This window comes from Myxine glutinosa, chromosome 12 (genome assembly GCF_964187855.1).
Source record: "Myxine glutinosa chromosome 12, kmMyxGlut1.1, whole genome shotgun sequence".
Lineage (NCBI taxonomy): Eukaryota > Metazoa > Chordata > Myxini > Myxiniformes > Myxinidae > Myxine > Myxine glutinosa.
The window spans coordinates 75,691,361-75,712,659 of NC_136272.1; the positions used below are offsets into that span (position 1 = coordinate 75,691,361).

Genomic DNA, 21,299 nt, shown 5'->3' on the forward strand with positions numbered 1-21,299 from the left:
GCCAGCGGGGCCTGGGTGTGTCGGTGGACCTTGGCCCGTTGGCAGGCGGTGCAGGCGCTGGTCCAATCGCGGACGTCCCGACGAAGGCCGTGCCAGACGAAACGCGCCGACACCAGCTTCTGGGAAGCTTTCCGGCCCGGGTGGGAAAGGCCGTGGAGGGAGGCGAAGATGCGGCGTTGCCAGGTGACGGGCACGATGGGGCGAGGCCGGCCTTGGGAGACGTCGCAGAGCAGGACAGTGTCCGCGCAGGGGATGTCGGCCAGGCGGAGGCCCGTGTCCGCCGCCCGGAGGGCTTGCACCGTGGTGTCGGTGGTTTGGTCCGCCGCCATAAGCGCAAAATCCACGCCCAGGTGGACCGCGTTCGCGCTGGCCCGGGAAAGACAGTCGGCCACGGCGTTGTTTTTGCCGGCGACGTGCCGGATGTCCGTGGTAAACTCCGACACGGCGGAGAGGTGGCGCTGTTGGCGGGCCGACCATGGCTCCGTGACCTTGGCCATGGCGTAAACCAACGGCTTGTGGTCGACGAACGCCGTGAAAGGTCGACCCTCCAGGAGGTGGCGGAAATGGCGGACGGCCAGGTGTAGACCGAGGAGCTCCCGGTCAAACGTGCTGTATTTGAGCTCGTTCGGCCAGAGCTGCCGGCTGAAAAAAGCGAGTGGCTGCCAAACCCCATTCACCCATTGCTCATGTACGGCGCCCACCGCGTAGTCGGAGGCATCCGTGGTGAGGGCGATGGGAGCGTTGAGCACCGGGTGAGCGAGCAGTGTTGCGTCGGCGAGGGCCCGCTTTGAGCTTTGGAAGGCCGCATCCATTGCTGCGGACCAGGCGATGTCGTGCTTGGCCGGCTTGCCCCGGAGGGCTTCGTAGAGGGGCCGCATGAGTTGAGCAGCGCGGGGCACGAAGCGGTGATAAAAATTCACCATTCCCAGGAATTCCTGCAGGGCCTTTATGGTGCGGGGACGCGGGAAAGTGGTGATGGCCTCGACCTTGGTTGGCAGCGGCACAGCCCCGTTCTTGGTGATGTGGTGGCCCAAAAAATCAACGGCCGTCGTGCCGAAGTGGCATTTGGCCGGGTTGACGATGAGGCCGTGCTCGCTGAGGCGCCCGAACAGTGTTCGGAGGTGGAGGAGGTGCTCGGCCCGGGACGTGCTGGCGACGAGGATGTCGTCCAGGTAAACGAAAAGGAACGGCAGGTCACGCAGCACGCCGTCCATCAAGCGCTGGAACGCCTGAGCCGCGTTCTTGAGACCAAACGGCATCCGCAAGAACTCGAATAAGCCGAACGGCGTGATGACTGCCGTTTTAGGGACGTCGGCCGCCCTGACAGGTACCTGGTGATATCCCCGTATGAGATCAATTTTCGAAAAAATGACCCGTCCCGCCAGACGGGCGGAGAAGTCTTGGATATGCGGGATCGGGTACCTGTCGGGTGTTGTAGCGTCATTAAGACGGCGGTAGTCGCCACACGGGCGCCATCCACCCCCCGGCTTTGGCACGATGTGCAGTGGCGAGGCCCACGCGCTATCGGAGCGCCGCACGATGCCGAGGTGCTCCAACGCGTCGAATTCGGCCTTCGCAACGGCAAGCTTGGCTGGGTCGAGGCGGCGGGCCCTGGCGTAGACCGGCGGGCCCGTGGTTGGTATGTGGTGCTCGATCCCATGCCGTACTGCGACGGCCGAAAACGTCGGCCGCGTGAGGGCCGGGAACTCCGCGAGCAGGCGAGCAAACTCGTTCGCCGCCGGGACGGTGCATGCCAGCTCGGTCGGCGCGGAGCTGCTTAATGTGCATACCAGGGAGCTGAAGGTTTCAGCGTTGATTAAACGACGCCGTTGGACGTCCACCAGCAGTCCGTGTGCGCAGAGGAAGTCGGCGCCTAGCAGAGCCATGGGCACGTTGGCGGTTACAAACGTCCAAGCAAAGCGTTGGCCGCCGAAGCAGAGGGTGACGTTGCGCGGGCCGAAGGTGCGGATAGTCGATCCGTTGGCCGCAACCAAGGAGGGGCCGCAAACCGCGGATTGCCTGTCCTGGTCAGAGGCGGGCATGACGCTCAGTTGGGCGCCGGTGTCGCACAGGAAGCGCCGTCCGGACGCTTTGTCCGTGATGAACAGTAAGTTGCCCGTGTGACTGTGGCCGGCGCTCATGGCAGGTAATGAACGCCGGCCTGGCCGTTTCCCGACCCGCCGAAGGTGCACGGGGGTCGGCATGTCCGGGCCTTCTGTCCGAACCTGGCATGATAGGAACACCACGCTTGGTCGGGTGGAGGCTTCGGACGTCGTGCTGGACGTGGTCGGCTCGGTATAGCGGCCGCCAATGGCGTCGGCAGTTCGGCCGTCGAACGCGCCGGGTGCTCGGGCGCCATGGATGGTGCATCAGGCGGCGGCGGGTCCCATGTCGCCGCTGCGATGCGCTGTCCCGCGGCGGAGATTTTGTCGGCTTCTCTGGCAAGGGCCCGGGGATCTGTGATCGTCGTGCTTGCCAGGGCGAGGCGTACCGGGTTAGGCAGCTGACGGAGGAACAGCTCCCGGAACAGGAATGCCGGAGAGTGCTCGCCGAGCAGCGAAAGCATGTAGTCCATTCGCTCGGAAGGGCGCGTGTCGCCGAGCTCGGGCAAATCGAGCAGGCGCCGTGCGCGTTCCGCCGCTGGGAGGGCGAAAGCATCGAGTAGAAGCTTCTTAATCGCGCCGTATTTGTCAGCAGCCGGCGGGTGCTCGAGGAGGCTCAAGGCGCGGGCCGCGGTGGCGGAACCAAGCGCCGCCACAACATGGTGGAAGCGGGTGTCGTCCGCGGTGATGCCTCGCAGGGCGAACTGAGAGTCCGCCTGAGCGAACCAAACAGCCGCGTGAGCCTCCCAGAAGGTAGGCAGTTTAAGCGTCACTGCCGTGTCCATGTCGGTAGGTCACCAATGAAGGAGCTGTGGCTCCCACGTCGATCGAAAGAATGGACGCGACAAAAAGCTTGAATTCATCTGAGCTGCTTTATTCGAATCAAACACTCAGGCACTCTGGGAAAAACGTTTTACGGTCGGCAATATATATCTATTCCGCCAGGGGGTTTGCCCAGGCCTGGCGCCAGGGGGCGTGGCCCCGCGGGCCGGCTGCGGCCTGGCAAGCCGAGGGCGAGCCTGCCCGGGCGTCCCGACCGAGGCCTGGCAAGTCGAGCGCGGGCCTGCCCGGGCGTCCTGGACGAGCCCGGCCTGGTGATCGCTCCGCGTCCTTGATAGGTGCAAGGCGATTGTGTAACCCCAGCGGCAGCCGCTACAATACCTCAATTATTATTCAACCTAGAAAGGTGGTTTTGGTGTCTAACCCTAGGTTTTAGGGCCCAAGGAATCCAATTGAATCAATAAAATTACCATCAGTTAATTATTTATTGACAAGTCCAAGATGGCATCCCAAGGTGACATCCTGATCCACTAAAATGGCTCTGTTGAATAGTAGTCAACCTAGAGAGATTTTTTCAGTGTGTATACCTAGGTTTAAGGCACCCAGGAAATCATCAAAATTACTTAAATAAGCACAAAGTAATCAGGTAATCAAGTAAGCCAGGTTTACCAGCCCATTAGGCATTTGTTGTCTTATACAGTTAGTCGCTATTCATCGTCATCCTCCGACTCCTCTGGAAGAAACTTGTTATGTGGATTGTCACATTCTTCAAGTTGGCACGGTCCACAGGCAGTAGTACATGGTAGTCCATATCGTCTACAAGAGCAGCGGAGTGTCTTGCAGGCAGTGGAGGGTGTCCGCATTGTCAGACCTCCAGTGGTCTTTAACGACCTCAAGTTGTGTACATTTCTTCTGGAAATGTCAAAAAAATATGGATTTTGTTTGTGCGTACATGTACCAAATAATATACTTATTCCTTTTGAGATGAAAATAAATTGTTTGTCAGATTTTTCAGTCCCCCCTCCCCCCTCCCCTCCCCAATACAAAATAGTCTGTCCCTTGTGATAACCTCTCAAGCTTTGTACAAACCTTTGTCTGTAATGATCACTGAATACTGTGGATTGGATTCACAGGTGGCAGTGGTGTAGACACATTACACTCTTATCTCCAATCTGAAACACACACTTGGTTCATTAGCTGGTGAGTCGGAAGATGACGATGAATAGCGACTAACTGTATAAGACAACCAATGCCGAATGGGCTGGTAAACCTGGCTTACTGGATTACCTGATTACTTTGTGCATATTTAAGTAATTTTGATGATTTCCTGGGTGCCTTAAACCTAGGTATACACACTGAAAATATCTCTCTAGGTTGACTACTATTCGACAGAGCCATTTTAGTGGATCAGGATGTCACCTTGGGATGCCATCTTGGACTTGTCAATAAATAATTAACTGATGGTAATTTTATTGATTCAATTGGATTCCTTGGGCCCTAAAACCTAGGGTTAGACACCAAAACCACCTTTCTAGGTTCAATAATAATTGAGATATGGCCATTTTAAGCTCCCGGCGGCCATCTTGGACGCCATCTTGAAAATGACCCCTTTCCGGAAGTCAGATGTTACTAGATTTTTAGTATGTTATTTAGCATGCCCAATGGTACCAGAATCCATTGAAAAACCTTTTGTATCAATTTTGTTGGGGTTCAACCATATATTGACCCCTCTAGTAACAGGGTATGTATGGTACAACTAAAGTACATGTATACTGTTATGAAAATGGGACAAATTATTCAACTCCGAGCACATTACCCGTTGGCGCTCGCAGCTGAATATATCAATTGTTGCCATGGCAATATTCTGTAGAGAATTCCATATCTTTGTCCATTGTCTTAGATCACGTGACCTGCAGTGAGCAGACTGACGCTGCACACAAACTTTCATTACCTTCGCAAAAGCGGAAGGTTATGTTTTGATCGCTGTGTATTTATTTGTATGTCTGTGTGTGTGTGTGTATGTTATTCGCATAACTCAAAAAGTATTCAACCGAATTGCATGAAATTTGGTGGGATGATTGGTTATTATACGGGACACATTTGATTAGATTTTGGGAGCAATCGGGTCAAAGGTCAAGGTCAAGGTCACGAAAAGGTCAAAACTGTTCACTGTTCTGTTCCCTACACTCCCATGCCAAGTACAGAACAGTAGCTGCGGCGAAGGTATGCGCTCTACCGAGTGCCCGTTCTAGTTTGCGGATATTTTCGTTTACGGACATTTTCCGACTGTTTTGTGATTTTTCCTGGGATACATTTTAATCTTTCAACTTGAAAGAATAAGCAAAGAGAAAGACGAAAGAATTAAAATGGAGAACAAGCACAGATACGTTCAAAGTACACTGAACCCATGTCAAATAATAAAATATCCTCCAGCGTGGCATTACCGAGGCGCCTCTGGCACCTGGCAATACCGCCATGCAGCTCATAGAGACTGTATTGGGAGGGAATGAATGAATGAATGATCGTTTTAAGGCAATTTTCCCCTCTAGAGCGGGGGTTAGCCTTGCGGGCCCCTTGACAATCATGGTTCCCTGTTTTGAGGCAATGTTTTTATGGCCGGATGCCCTTCCTGATGCCAACCCTTAGTCGCCTCATACGATGCGCAGGGATACGGTGTACCTATTCTAAACCGGGGTACACACCGGGATCATTCATCCCAGCAAGCTGGTACTCAATCTGCCGACCTTTTTTTTTTTTTCTTTTTTTTTTGTATACTGAATCGAGGCTCGTGAAAGAGCTAACATTAACTTCACAAACAAATCGACCAGACAAACAAAATACACAAAAAGAGGGAGCGGAAGACAAGATGGGGAGAAAAGGGGAAGCACACACACACAACATCCGAGAGCAGGGAGATGTGTGGAAGGGAGAGGGCCAGGGGGGAGGAGCCGTGGGAAGGGGGGGGGGGGGGGAGTGAGAAGTATAAAGCACAAGGACACCAAGGACTTCCAGGACAAAAGTTGGTATTTCAAAAAGTGGAATTGGGGTGAAATTAGCGGGGGTAGAAAAGATCAAGGTTTTGGATGGGGGAAGATAAGAGATGGTGGTGAACAGCTGTTTTAAAGACTTGGAGGGTGGAGTGGGATTGAAGAGAGTGAGGGAGTTTGTTCCAGAGGCGGGAGAAAAGAGGAATGAAGGAGTGAAGGTGAGCAGAGAGTCTTGATTTTGGCAGTTTAACCAAAAGAGGGTTGCAGGCAGATCTTGTGCGACCTGTAGGAATATTTGCGGGACAGAGCCCAGAGAGAGCTGGGGGGGCAAGGCCAGAGAGGAGTCGGTAGAAGACGGAAAGACCGCCAACCTGCCTGCGGTGAGTGAGTGAGAGGCCCTTGGAGTTAGCTTCATCGCGGGAGATTCCAATGATTCTGAATGCTTTGGTTTCAACAGCGTGAAGGCGAGCTAGGTGTGAGGCAGGAGCACCAGCCCAGAGGGGAGAGCAGTATTCCATTGAGCTGCGGACGAAAGCCTTGTATGTGGTGAGGAGCTCAGGTGTGCCAAGGAAGGACTTCGCACGACGGAGGATGCCCAGTCGGCGACTGGCTTTGGAGGCCAGATTTGAAATGTGGTTTTTCCAGGAAAGATCATGGCAGATAGTGAGACCCAAAAGCTTGAGTGACAGAACTTCTTGGAGAGGATTATTCAGAAAGTGGATGGGAGGGTTGTCCAGTCGGTCGTTTCGGAGAGACATCGTAAGAGTGTGAGATTTGTCAGGATTGAAAGACATGTTCCACTTGTTTGCCCAGTCTGTGATTTTGTCAAGGTCTGCAGAGAGTGAGGAGGCTGCAGACTGCCGATCTGAGGGATGAAGAATGGAGCGACAGAGAGTAGAGTCGTCAGCAAAGAGATAGAGAGGATTTTCAAGTGAGTCAGAGAGATCATTGATGAAGACCAGAAAAAGCACAGGGCCCAGAACACTGCCTTGGGGAACTCCAGCCTGAACAGGAAGAGGAGATGAGACAAACCCATTCAGGGCCACACATTGACTACGACTAGAGAGGAAGTCCGCCAGCCATGCGTGGAAATTTCCATGGATACCAAAAGAGGAGAGTTTGGTGAGCAGAGCGGGGTGCCAGACCGTATCGAAGGCACGTGATATGTCAAGGGAGACTGCTCTAATTTCCTGTTTGGCATTGAGGACCTCCATCCATTGTTGAGAAAGCAGAAGCAGCATGTCCAGCCAGAGTGGAGTGTCCAGGTCTGAAACCAAATTGATGATCAGAGATCAAGCCATTGGAGAAGAGGAAAGATTTCATATCTGAAGCAATGATGGATTCCATGACTTTGCTGATAATTGGGAGAAGGCTGATTGGTCTGAAGTTGCTGGGATCTGTTTTTGCACCTTTTTTGTGCAAAGCGGTGATGTTGGCAGATTTCCAAGCAGACGGAAGATGACCTTGAGCAAAAGAGAGGGTGAAGAGAACAGAGAGGGGGAGTGAAAGAGCGGAAGAACATGATTTTAGGACCCGTGGGCTGATGCCGTCAGGTCCAGTTGCAGAATCAGAGTCGAGGGTTGACAGAAACTTTTCCACCTTGTCAGGAGGAAAGGACACAGAGTCCAGGAGCAGCTGGGTACGACTGGGTACGGTGGGTACAGAGAGGGATGGGTTTGGGACACAAGATTTAGAGGCAAACACAGAGTTGAGGCATTCAGCTTTTTCACGTGCGGAGTCAGCCGTGTGGCCATTTAAGATGAGGGAGGGGATGGAGGGGGAACAAACACCAGAAACAGATTTCACCAGATGCCACCAGGATTTGGAAGAGGGAGACAGATAAGAGAGTTCGGTCCTGAGGACGGAGAGATATTGTTTCCTGGCTCTCCTGAGGGTGGACACACACTTGTTTCGGGCTTTGTGAAAGGAAATGAGATTTCCTTCCGTTGGATTTGCTTTCCAGGAGACGAAAGCAAGTTGTTTCTGGGCAATAGCCTCACCACAAGATTCCGTGTACCATGGACGGGAGGAAGGGTATGACAACTGAAGACGAGAAGGGATAAATCTGTGCATGAGAGAGAGCAATTTACTTTGGAAGAATTCCCAGGATGAGTTGATGTCAGAGGCAGTAGAGATGGGAGACCAGTCCAGATGATTGATGGCTGCTTGAAGACCGTGCCAGTTGGCCTGAGTGAAATGCCAGACTCGTCGACGCTGAGGAGGCTCTCTGAAAATGGTCAGAGAGATGTCCACTTTAACAAGCACATGATCAGAAGAGCCGATTGGAGCAGAAGAAGAGCAGCAGACATTTTCAGGGAAGTTAGTCATAACCAAGTCCAGAAGAGAAGATTCTCCGTTGACTGAGATCCGGGTTGGGAAATTGACAGATTGTGTCAGTCCCAGTGAGTCACAGAAGTCCTTTGCTGAAGAGCCATGGCTGGTGAGAGAGGTACCCACCCCCAGCCAACTGGCATGGTGACAGTTGAAATCACCACATATGAGGAAGAGAGAGTTGGGATGGGTAGATAGAAGTTGGTCCATATTATCAGACAGCGAGTTGTAGATGGAGTCATCACTGTTTAAGGATTGAATGAATGAATTGAATTGAATCATCACATCACATCACTGTTTAAGGACCTCGGAAGGATGACAGGCTGAGTCAACCCCCCTGGTGTTAATTTAGCGATCGACCGGGATTCGAACCCAGGATCCTAGGGTCCCAAGCCTGCGCCCTAACTGCTAAGCCAACACCAGGCTGTATTGGGAGGGAGGTGTTCAATATAATTGATTGATTAATTGCATAATTAAAATCAATAAATAACGATCATAAAATATTTTCTTAATCAATTGGCCAATAGCATACCTCAACCACCAGTGTTTCATCCGAAGCTGTGACTTTTTGAAAATTAATTTAAAAAGCCATTAATCGAATTTTTTTTATTGATTCATCAATAAATAATTAATTCATCGATTAATTGATTAATCAATAAATCAAAAATATCCTCTAGGGCCACATCACTTGATCACTGTCATGTCCAAATATCAGTTTTCCAGCTCAAAAGGTATGTGAGATATTGCCCAGATGAGAAAGAAAATAAATAAATGATTAATATAATGAAAATAAATAAATAATAATCATAAAATAATTAAATAATTAATCAATTGGCTAATAGAATACCTAAACCACCACCGTTTCACCCGAATATGTAATTTAAAAAACAAAATTCATGGAGTCATGAATCGAATAATTAATCGATCTTCAGCGTGCGTCAATAAATCAAAAAACCTTTGCAGCCAAATCACTTGGTCATTGGCATGTCCAAATATCAGCTTCCGAACTCAAAAGGTGCCTGAGATATTGCCCAGATGAGAAAGGAAATTAATAAGTACTTAATTAATCGATAATAATTTGAAAGGGATGGGAGATGGTGGAGATTTGGAGGGGAGGGGTGAGGGGGGAGTTTAGGAGGGGAGGGGTGAGGAGGAGTCTAGGAGGGGAGGGGTGAGTCCAGGAGGGAAGTGGCAAGGGGGGATATTTGAAAGGGATGGGTGATGGGGAAGATTAGGAGGGGAGAGGTGAGTTTGGATTTTAGAAAGTGTTGTACGAATAATGTGAAACGAACATTTATTGCAAAATGAGTTTCTTGTGACCTTCGAGTCAGAGATACGTTTGAAAATGCTGGAGGAGGGGTGGAGTGCAGGTGAGTTTAGGGAATGTCGGAAGGAGGAACTGTAAGAGAAGGATTTTTTTTTTGATATGAATAGATTTGGTGAGCAAGTCGAAAGCAACCTATTAAAGAAGAAGAAGAAAAAAAGTGTTTCATATACGACAGAATACAGCACTTCAGGGGAAAGTTTAAACATTTTAAAATTAAACAGTGAAAACTATCTGGAGAAATGGGGGTGAAACACATGGTCGAAAAACGAATGAATGAATAAGAACAAAGAAGGAAATGTTTGGTTTTTTTGAGTTAAGATTTTAAACAAGGAAGTATGGGGTGAAAAGACTGGGAAAAAACCAAGAAAACGAAAGTAAATGGACCACAATCGACCGCTGAGAGAAAAACAAAGCCTCAAGGTAGGAAACAAAGTACTAGGCTGCAAAAAACACGGCACAAACTAACCGATTTTATACAGGTATGCACGATTTACACCGAAAATCTTCCTCGGGACACACTGTAGGTACACACACCATAAAATAAATACAATTTTGACAAAAATACAAATGGGAACAATTATTTAACTTCGATAGCGTGGAGAGTGTGGACAGCTTCGAAAAAAAACATAACCTTGCCTGCAAGACCGGAAGCGGAAGTTTTTAGGTAAAAATAAATGACTTTAGTAAAAGATAAAAATAAATGTTTGTGAAGGAAAAAGGAAAACGCGGCACAGAGACCGGAAGAAGAGAGATCGATATGGGCAGAAGAGGAGGAGGAGAACGGCCATGATAGAGATACAGCCGTGAGTCACGTCGAGGCTACGAGTGGACTTGTTTTTTTATATTGGTTGCGAATGAGTTGAGGCTTCCCGTGAAAGGGATTGTTTGCGACATCGTCATATATAGCGAGTGCAATTAAACCTGTTTCTCAGGTTTTATCACCAAGTGTGAGTCATCGTTGGAGAAATCAAGCGCCTCCATTACGGGCCGATACGCCATTTTGTTCTCAAAGAAGAAGAGGCTGTCTGCTTGGTGCATCTTGTTTTGCCGTTGAAATTTCCATATCAATCTCATCGTGTTTGCCGTTGGTTTACCTATCGGCTCAAATCCCGTATCGACATCTCACCTCGTAACTCCTCATCCACAGCCGTGCCAATACCTGCCTGTTGTTTTGCCATTCTGCACGACCTCGACTTTCACCCCGCGTGGAGATTCGTGCATGGACTTTGGGGAATGTTAAATCCTACTCACAGTTGGCGTGTTGAGTTCATTGCTTTGAGAGCATTGAGGAATGATGGTACCATCATATGTATTGTTCATTTGATGCAAGTGATATTTTCATTAAACTTTATTTAAGTGTTAATGCCCTCGCCTGAGGAGAGGGTATTGCATTTGAATCCGTTTGTTTGTTTGTTGGTTTGTCCGCACAGAATAAATATGATTTTCTCTGCAACCGTTGATCGGATTGACAGGAAATTTTCACCATAGGTGCAACTCCGCCTGTATAATTTTTTTATGATAATTATGACGTCATAGGTCACGTGGTGCGGCCGCCATCTTGGAAAAATCGAAAAACTTTGTACCTCTATATCTCCAAAAGCGCTGAATAGAAAAAAATTGAGACGGCTCATTGTAAAGAACTCTCCATGGGGAATAAAATATGTTAATGATGATGTCATAGGTGCCTCCATTATGACGTCATAATTCGACAAGTACAAAACCTCATCCCATCATGATGAAATTTCTTGAGCGCCATGTCGGCATAAACTGGCGGAGAAAAAAAAATGATGACGTCACTTCTCTTACCAAGGCCCTTCTCCCCCGATTGCTCAGTTTGGCCGGGCGGCCAGCTCTAGGAAGAGTCCTGGTTGTTCCAAACTTCTTCCATTTAAGAATTATGGTGGCCACTGTGCTCTTGGGAACCTTCAATGCAGCAGAAATTTTTTCGTAGGCTTCCCCAAATCTGTACCTCGACACAATCCTGTCTCTGAGCTCTGCAGGCAGTTCCTTCGACCTCATGGCTTGGTTTTTGCTCTGATGTGCATTGTCAACTGTGAGACCTTATAAAGACAGGTGTGTGCCTTTCCAAATCATGTCCAATCAATTGAATTTACCACAGGTGGACTCCAATCAAGGTGTAGAAACATCTTAAAGATGATCAACAGAAATGGGAGGCACCTGAGCTAAATTTCAAGTGTCATAGCAAAGGGTATGAATACTTATGTCAATGTGATATTTCAATTTTTATTTTTAATAAATTTGCAAAACTTTCTAAAAACCTGTTTTGTCTTTGTCATTATGGGGTATCGAGTGTCATTATGGGGTATATCAAGGCAAGGCAAAGTCATTTCACAGACACGTGAAAAAGTAAGTACACCCCATGTAAAGTTTTGACTTTTTCAACATATTTCAACATACAGCTATTTGATCTTCACTTCAACAATATTGAGAGATAAAGGTGATATAATATAACAAATATCATGAAACATTTACATTTTGTAGTCCATTGTATAATTTAAATAAACATAAATGCAATTTTCTCATGTGGAAAAAGTAAGTACACCCCTACATTTATCACGACTTCAAATACCTAAAATTAGAATCGGGTGCACCAGCTCAGGTGTAAATGATTAGAACATCGTTAGAGAAGATCTTGGAGAAACCTGTCTTATTTAAACCTCAGACATTTAGTTTGGTTTGCTCTTTGTTGTTGAAGTGTGCAGCGTCACCATGCCTAGATCAAAAGAGCTCTCTGAGGCCTTCAGAAAGAAGGTTATAGATGCCTACGAGTCTGGGAAGGGATTCAAAAAGATCTCCAAACAATTTGAAATCAATCATTTGACTGTCCGGAAGATCATCTACAAGTGGAGAAGATTCCAAACAACTGCCAACTTGTTCAGGCCAGGCCGCCCCAGCAAGTTCAGCCCAAGAGCAGACCGCAAGATGCTGAAAGAGTTTTCAGGAACCCCAGAATGTCATCACGGGACCTACAGGTAGCTCTTGCCACTGTTGATGTCAAAGTGCACGAGTCTACCATTAGAAAGAGGCTGCACAAAGAGGCTTTGGTCGTGAAAATCAAAGACAGCATTTGACCACAAGAACCTGATACCAACTAGAAAGCATGGTGGTGGAAATATTCTGGTTTGGGGCAGCTTTGCTGCATCAGGGCCTGGGCAACTCACCATCATATAATCCACTATGAATTCTTCATTGTCCCAGAGGGTGCAAATAGTAGAAGTCATGAAGAGTAACAAGTGTGCAAAATTTGAAGATGATTGGATGTACGGTCTGGAAGCTGGAAGTTGTTATTGCGTGAAGAAGAAGAGTCTTCGACTGTGGACGATTAATTATAATTTATCACATGCACAGACTTGCAGGCATCGTTTGACACAATGTCCCGGGTTAATTTGAACCTCAAATAAAATTATAATTCCAGATTTGTCAGTGGCTGAAGTATATTAAACGAATAAAACAGATTTGGCAAAATTCGAACTTTTTTTTTAAAAGATCGCATATTCACCCAGGGTGGTGAGAGGCTGAAGAAGAAGAAACCTCGCATGGGCTTCCCAGACCAAATAATAATTCTGGCTCTGCGATTTTCAGGTTTATTTATCTATATATCTACATATCTGTGCAGTGTCTGTTGTCACTGAACTACTCCCTGAAACTTTTGTTTCCGTGGTTGTGAAGTGTTTTTAATAACATGGTGGTGGTTTTGAATCACGTGGTGGTGAGGTATTTTGAATTATGTGGTGGTGAGGTGTAAAATGACGTGGTGGTGAGGTATTTTTAAATCACGTGGCTGGGAGGTGTTTTTAATTAACATTGTGATATGAAAATAGTTTTCATATTTGTTGTAAATGAGGTTTAAACTCGTGGTTATGCGTTAGAGCGGTGTAATTTTTTAGCTGCGTCGTCTTCAATGTTCATTTTTTTTTTCTAATAAAGACATATGTCATTTTAAAACCACCAAAGTGTGTATTAGGTTTCCCCATTTCATAAAATGTATCGTTTGATACGTATAATCACGGAGGTATATAATAAACCTGGAGAGCCAATTGGCCACCTCGCAGCATTAGCCGCCGTGAAGCCACCGGAAATAGTCTGGCGGCCATATTGGGAAGCCGATCGTTTTGTAAACAAAGCCTGTCAAAGCAAAGGCGTGGCGCACTGATGATGCAGCTGGAGCGAATTTTAGGACCGCCGACTATTTAATTAATATAGAATACTAATATTTGAACTGATATTCGGGCTCAGAATCCCGTTCTTTAAGGAAATGGTGTTCATTAAGTTTGAAGTTGATCCTAGACGCATTTTTCCTGGGGAATCCAATGGTTTAGAGCTTGTTTGAAAAAAAAGTGCCCAAAATTACCGCTCGGTGTTCTTTATCGTTCTTCTCATGACCCAATCACCCACTAGTAGGAATAAGAATCCTGACATGTTACACCCCTGTTTAACTCCTGTCTTCACCTTGAACCATTCTGTTGTTTCACCTTGGTCGACGACCGCACATTGAAAGTCTTGGTAAAGGGCTTTTACAAGGTTCACTAATTTTCCAGGTATGCTGTATTTCTTCATTATGACCCAGACTTTCTCTGGGCAAGGAGTCGAAAGCTTTCTAGAAATCTATAAAATTGAGGTACATCGTCGTTTGCCATTCTTTGGCTTGTTCAATAATATTCCTCAATATAAAGATCTGATGTGTTGTCATGTTATATGATGTTACTTAATTCAGTCATTATATTGTAACTAAGATGTGTATGTTTCTATTACCGAGATGTTAGAAACCACGCAGATATAATGATAACCAGAGTTTATTCTACACTGACATGGGTCAGCAACACATCAACAGTGAGTCAGTCACATAAATGACATGAAACGTTGTCATGTAGTTAACCCACACAATTCTTGGGTTTCGGAAGTTTTTGCTATTCATAACATACAAGACTTACATGTTGCAATGGAACGTTCAGCAGGACATGGTAATTGTTACATGAATAATGGAGCGGAGATATAGACATCTCATGCAACACATCTTTTACAGTTTAAATATTTACATGAAGTGTTGGTGAACTCATGAAGGTGAATAAATGAAGTGCCGCTGCCTTTGTTCTTCAGCATTCTGATCACAATAGCTTTTGACACACCAGAGAATGTTGTGTTGAGCATTTCAATACAATTGTCGGTGACCATCCCATTCTCCCTCAGGTCTTCCACGATGGTATTCAGGGACTCCACTTTTCTGGCTAACCTTCTGTTGTGTTGCTGACTCACTTTTAATTTTTTTCGAAAGTTGTCCAGCTTGTGGACTGCTTCATCGAGCTTGTGCTTCAATACCAGTGGACTTGTGACGGAGTAGGAGTGATCTGTGGTCTGAAATGAGGGTCCCGCCTCAGGTTCAGGATCTTGAGTAGTGGCTTGAGGTTCTGGTGTATCTTCTTGGATGACAGACCTGGCCACTGGCGCTTTCCTCAAAACTGTAACCTATTTGGAAAGAAAAGAAAAGGTGAACCATTAATACTCATTAAGTTGTTTTTAGGGCTGAGCCGAATGCTTAGAAGCTTCGTTCATTAGATTGGGGTTCTAATTAGAAATAGATGTGACTGCGTTGGACGTATTGTAACATTGTTTCAAAGACTAAACATTTTGTTAAATATTATTACAACAAAGCTTCGGGGGGGAAATGCCAAGAAAGTGTACAAAATGGGATTCGGCTCAGCTCTAATTTTTTTAAAAAGCAACTGAGTTGTTCTCCATAAAACTATGTCTTAGGAGCTGCATATGAAGCAGCAGACATGGCATGTGATGGGTTACTATCATAACATAGGTGGAATACCAACATAATACAGTGGAGCCCGCTTATTATCATACCCCCTGTGCAGGATGAAATTATGGCAATATCCGGGATATTCCAATGGGCAGGATTCAAAATGGCGGCGGCCCTGAGAATGGAAACGATGTTTTCTGTGGGATCAATGTATGCAGAGAATGAATTCAGTGTCTTGTGACTTGTAGGTGTGATAATCAGCCATGCATGACTGCCGCCTAGCCAGATGGCAGAGTTAATGAGCGAGGCCACAGGAAGGTATGATAATAATTGGGAAATAACTATGCTTGGAATCAATTGTGAGCAATTTGACTATGAAATTAAGTGGGATATGACATTATTCTATGACATTACATGGGAAGATTCACTATAGTTTATATAGGAACTGGTTTTGGATTTCACTATTCTAGGACTATAGACGGGATATTCAAATAAGCGGTATGACTTTAAGTGGGCACCACTGTATGGGGAATACCAACCTAACATAGGTGGAATACCAACATAGCATAGTTTACCTTCTTTAAATGTGCTGGGAAGTTGAAACAGCTGGGGACGGACTTCGGCTTCAGTCGGACGGTTTGACCAGTCCTGTCGAAGTCACTCTCATTGAAGTGATCACTGCACAGAACTGTGGTGCCTGGGGTGGGGTAGAAGGACTCCCTTCTCAGGGCAGATGTCCATCGAGAGCACAAGTCCTTATCCTTTGGAAACCTTGAAACAAAATACATTGTGCTCACAAAATGTGGTTGCGGGTCAAAACCTCAGAGGGCAGTCACAACATCCGAGTCAAAACGACTCCATATCAAAATAATATTTTGAGTTTCATATGTATAGTTAAATACAACTTCATCTGCTAATGTTTGCCATGTGTCGGACTTTCGTACCTTCCACAAGTAACCCCCATTTGCTCTTTCTGCTCATGAGTGACACAGGAGGGCATGGAAACCCTGACAGTAGTAGACTGGACAATTAAGTTAAGCTCATCACAAATTAAATCACTTGACAATGATCACGAGCTGACGAGTCAATCTCGATACTTCAATCTGAATCAATGAATGAGTCAATCAGACATCAGTCTGACATACTCACATAGCCCTAGTGAATACACAATACAGTTATATTTGAGATCTGTGTCGTATTGCACACCTTGCGCGTGGTCTAACATCATCAAATTCAAACACAGTGTTCAAACTTCATTGAAACTACATTGAAACTTAATTGCCTAGCCCCACCACCGTGACCACGCCAAAAACTGAAAAAGCAGAACACCCGCGATCGCGGTTTGTCACTTACTTGTGAAATGTGCATGTGGAGGCCTTCCCTGAGGTATTTGTGCTGTCAAATGCAACACACTGTGGCATTTTGAAACAGCGCGTTCACAAATAAGACTCCTTACAGTCGGTAAGCATCCAAAATGAATCAGAAATTGTGAGATCAGCTGATTGTGAGATCAAACACGGACGCAGACACAATCGGCTTCCCAATATGGCCGCCAAGCAACTTCCGCTAGCTTCAGCCGACAGCCGTCATTGGCTCTCCAGGTTTATTATATACCTCCATGGATTCTCCCCAGAAGAATGAGTGGTCGCATTAGTTTGCACGACTTAAAATGAGCGAGTTTTGTTTTGACGTTTGGGCCAGTTTTTCATGTTGTATCCCTAAGGAATGAAACGAACGTTTTCCTGGCTTACAATTTTATTTGAAGTCACACATGCCTCAAAATACACTCACTTATATATAATTGAACGCTGAATCCGAAAATGTAAGTAAAATTGCCTTGTTTTTTTAAAACATTATCTTCTATATATTCTAAATATATATCTGTGCAGTGTCTGTCTTGTGTTGTCTTGTCTTGTGTTGTCACTGAACTACTCCCTCAAACTTTTGTGAAATCGTACTATTCCAACTTGACCCACGGCGGGAGTATGCGCTCTACTGAGTGGCGTTCTAGTTTAAATTATACAATGGACTACAAAATGTAAATGTTTCATGATATTTGTTATATTATATCACCTTTATCTATCAATATTGTTGAAATGAAGATCAAATAGCTGTATGTTGAAATATGTTGAAAAAGTCAAAACTTTACATGGGGTGTACTTACTTTTTCACGTGACTGTATGGGGTATCCTTCACCCTATTCTAAATTGTTCCAGAGTGCAGAGTTGTTTAATATGTCAATATGGCCTTGGCTTTTACAAACACATGTTTCAATGTGGTTGTAATACATTAAAACTTTTGTTTCTCTGCCATGTTACACCCTCTTGCAGATGTTTTGATTTGATGTCCTCGTGCTTTTTCGTTTTTCTCAGGTTAGCAACACTCAGGATGCCTGGTGTTGGCTTAGCGGTTAGCGTGCCGGCTTGGGATCCTAGGATCCTGGGTTCGAATCCCGGTCGATCGCTGAATTAACGCCAGGGGGGTTGACTCAGCCTGTCATCCTTCCGAGGTCGGCAAATTGAGTACCAGCTTGCTGGGATGAATGATCCCGGTTTAGAATAGGTACACCGTATCCCTGCGCATCGTAAGAGGCGACCAAGGGTTGGCGTCAGGAAGGGCATCCGGCCATAAAAACATTGCCTCAAACAGGGAACCGTGATTGTCATGGGACCCGCAAGGCTAACCCCCGCTCTGGTGGGGAAAATGGCCTTAAAAACGATCATTCATTCATTTTCATTCAGGTTAGCAAGAGCAGAGTTCTTGTAACATTCTGTTATCGTATATCCCCGTACCGTTCTCTTGAACAAGCCGTGGCACAGAGATAGCCGATCGATCTTACAGGAGTGACCCAGATCGCCCGCCTTCATCAAAGCAGGGCCACGGCAGAGTTAGAGTTAGACAAGAGGGAAAGGGCCGGTCCATGGGGACCGGTCTGCACTCTGACCGAAGCCTCACTGCCCTGACGAATCGGGGGCAGCAAGGAAGAATGGGGAAGATTTTGCCCACGGCTTGCCTTGACTGGTACAACCACCGCGAAGAGGCGTCCCTGATAGTTGTAACATTCTGTTAGCAATGTTGCTGTAATTGGGCCAACTAGGTGCTGTTCTGGCTGCAGTTTTGCGATTGTGGTGGAATGACCGGAAACTGCAACCACTCTTTAGTTTTCACAACTTAATCAGCTCTGTGTCGAGAGAATGGAAAACGACCCTCGCTCCACAAACGGAACAAGACTACTAGATCGTTTACACGATACTAAATCAACTTTACACCTCCTTCATAAAGCGGGGTGGATTTTGGTCAAAATGAAAAGTGTTCTATAAATAATTAAATTGATTGACTTTCTTTTCTTGGTGTGACAGTTGAAATACAACAACACTGAGTCAAAATAACACTGCTTTTGTATTGAAATTCCAAACACCATCAAGGGTTTAATCTCCCATTCCACTTCCATCAAATCTCAGGATCGTCATCACTGATGGCTTTGTGATCGATTGGACAGCCACCAGCACATAGGCCGGGTACAGCATCCACATTCATCCATCAATTAGATGATTCGATCAAAATAAATGATTATGCTTTGGCAATCAATATTTGCACATTAATTTGTGTGCTTTCAGACATCATCGTTTTTCTATTGGTTACTTACATGGGTATATTACACGCCATGAGTGAGATCAATTACAACATCTGATGGTGTAAACTAACAGTTCCAAGATGCAGAATGATCTCGGTTTTGATACAAGACAAATCTAATAGAACATTTAATGCTGGCACAATCCGAAACATTAAAAATGTATATCTGTGATGCAATGATATCATTTTATGGCACCGCATGTCTCGCACACGATTTATTTGCACCCACAATAAGGATAGCGATGGGACAAAAATAGCAGGTGGACACACCTGGCCCATACTGGTGTTATGACCAGCATTTTGCGTTGCACTATCTGATGAACTCCTGTAATGCTTATTCACTTCCTGCTTTGTGCCTTGTTTCTGATGTTCTCTCTGAAAGATGGAATGACTTGCACATTATTAATTAAAAATAAACGATTAAAAAGAAAGATGTCACTGAAAACATGAAAATTAAGTTCACATGTTGCCTTGCCAAACATCAGAGGCTCAGACAACAATATTTTTTTTATATGATCAGTAAAGTTATGCCTCAAAAAAAATAAAAAATAAAAATGAATCACTGAATACTACAATTTCCAAATGCCATAAAGCTTATCGAAGAGGCTGAAGCTCCCATCGGTGTGGCAGCAGCCCAATGCCGAGAGGCCTAATAAGCCAAGCCAGGCTTAAGAGCCTGTTCTACCTCCAGAAAGCAAATTGCGTTCAATGATAGCCATGCTCACCCAAAAGCTGAAATGCTGGAATACTCTCATCATTTATAGGACAAACATCCAATAGGCGAATATTATAAAGGGTGGCCATTTTGAATCCGTTTTTGGTAAATCCAGGCTAGCTGTGATCAGGATGTGGACTTTGAAATACATCACTTTTAGAGGTGCCCTGATGCTGCCTGCAGATCCAACCAGGTACTCGCCAGGACCATATTGCAGCACAAAGAAAGTATGTTGAAATGTTTGTTCTCCAAGGAGAGGAAATAAAAACTTGTAACTGCTTCGAGTGTGGGGAGTAAAGGGTGCAGGTATGTGTGAAGGTCAGGTGAGATGAAAACTATGGCAGCGTTGAAGGTTGGAGGCAGGAGGCGGGAGGCGAGGAGATCACTTGCGTGGCTGATTTATTGGCATCTTTTGTTGGGTAATGTTATGTTTCTCTGTCTTGGGGAGGGGCTTTTGATGTGCCACTTGTGCAGCTTGAGGAGTGAAATCTTTATCTCCCTGAAGTGGGTGGGGAGGTAGGCAACACAAGGGAATGTCAAACTCTATCAACAATAAACATTCAATGTTATTACAGCTGCAATTAATGGCCATCTTATTAAGCATCAAAGTGGGAAGAAATTGTGAAAAATTATAAGTAGGGGAAGGAGGGGTGAAGGAGAGGGGAATGTATTAATTGTAACAGGAACGGCCATTGGAGGACTTGAGTCGAGTCGAGACCGAAACAAAATTAACTAGAACGGGCACTCGGTAGAGCGCATACCTTCGCCGCAGCTATGGTAAAAATACGATTTTGACCTTTTCGTGACCTTGACCTTGACCTTTGACCCGATTGCTCCCAAAATCTAATCAAATGTGTCCCGTATAATAACCAATCATCCCACCAAATTTCATGCAATTCGGTTGAATACTTTTTGAGTTATGCGAATAACATACACACACACACACAGACATACAAATAAATACACAGCGATCAAAACATAACCTTCCGCTTTTGCGAAGGTAACTAGAACGGCACTCAGTAGAGAGCAAACCTCGGCCTGGTTGGCCATATCACTCAAAAATTAAATAATTCTCATATCCGAATCCATATTCAGATCTTCACCAAAATCGAATCAATTCTTCCTTGTCGCACACCCAACCTATTCACCAAGTTTCGTCCAAATCCGTCCACAACTTGAGATATTTTGTTCACAAACAAACAAATGGACAGACAAGCAGACAGGGGTGAAAACATAACATCCATCCACCTTTGGTGGCGGAGGTAATAACACAGCGTTCAAACAACCATAATTTGCCCACAATTTGGCTGTGGGTACTCATGAAAAATAAATGCTTAAGTTTAAATACGCAAGAGGATTGACTCGAGAAACAAAAGGAAATAGACATCAATGAAAAAAATAAACAGTACAAGAATAACTACTGTAGATATCTGCAATCACAAAGCTTACCTTTGGTGATTGCCCGCGACCCAATGATGTCCATATTTTTTTTGGATCGCCATATTATAGGACCTTGATCTTCAATATTTTGGGATAGAGTATGAATTAAGAAAATGTGCCCCTATCTACAATCTATCCAGAAAACTAAACATCATGAAAGCCAGAGCAAAATTTTTCAAGTTATGATCATAAAGGTGTTTTTTGTTAATTAGGTCAC

At 45.6% G+C, this 21,299-nt stretch overlaps 2 protein-coding genes across 3 annotated transcripts in view; both read right to left on the bottom strand.

Moving 5' to 3' along the window:
- Positions 1–14,330: 14,330 nt before the first annotated feature.
- Positions 14,331–17,041, bottom strand: LOC137415098 (THAP domain-containing protein 2-like). The gene is made up of 3 exons (XM_078766032.1): positions 16,648–17,041; positions 15,870–16,065; positions 14,331–15,011 (listed from the first exon to the last, which is right to left on the bottom strand). The coding sequence occupies exons 1-3, from the start codon at positions 16,713–16,715 to the stop codon at positions 14,550–14,552; spliced, it is 726 nt and encodes a 241-aa protein (XP_078622158.1). The 5' UTR covers positions 16,716–17,041; the 3' UTR covers positions 14,331–14,549.
- Positions 17,042–18,674: 1,633 nt separating this feature from the next.
- Positions 18,675–21,299, bottom strand: part of DAP (death associated protein) — a 50,076-nt gene continuing 47,451 nt past the window's right edge. For both annotated transcript variants that reach the window (XM_068103228.2, XM_068103227.2), the window contains one exon: positions 18,675–20,141. In XM_068103228.2, coding sequence (XP_067959329.1) covers positions 20,025–20,141 — 117 coding nt within the window. In that variant the 3' untranslated portion in view covers positions 18,675–20,024. The remainder of the gene's footprint in view (positions 20,142–21,299) is intronic.

Excerpts from the sequence above, each read along its gene's own strand:
- LOC137415098 (XM_078766032.1), bottom strand. The coding sequence starts at position 16,715 with ATGCCACAGTGTGTTGCATTTGACAGCACAAATACCTCAGGGAAGGCC. Across the intron at positions 16,066-16,647 it reads TCCACATGCACATTTCACAA|GTTTCCAAAGGATAAGGACT; the intron begins GTAAGTGACAAA and ends TTTTGTTTCAAG. Across the intron at positions 15,012-15,869 it reads TCCCAGCACATTTAAAGAAG|GTTACAGTTTTGAGGAAAGC; the intron begins GTAAACTATGCT and ends CTTTCCAAATAG.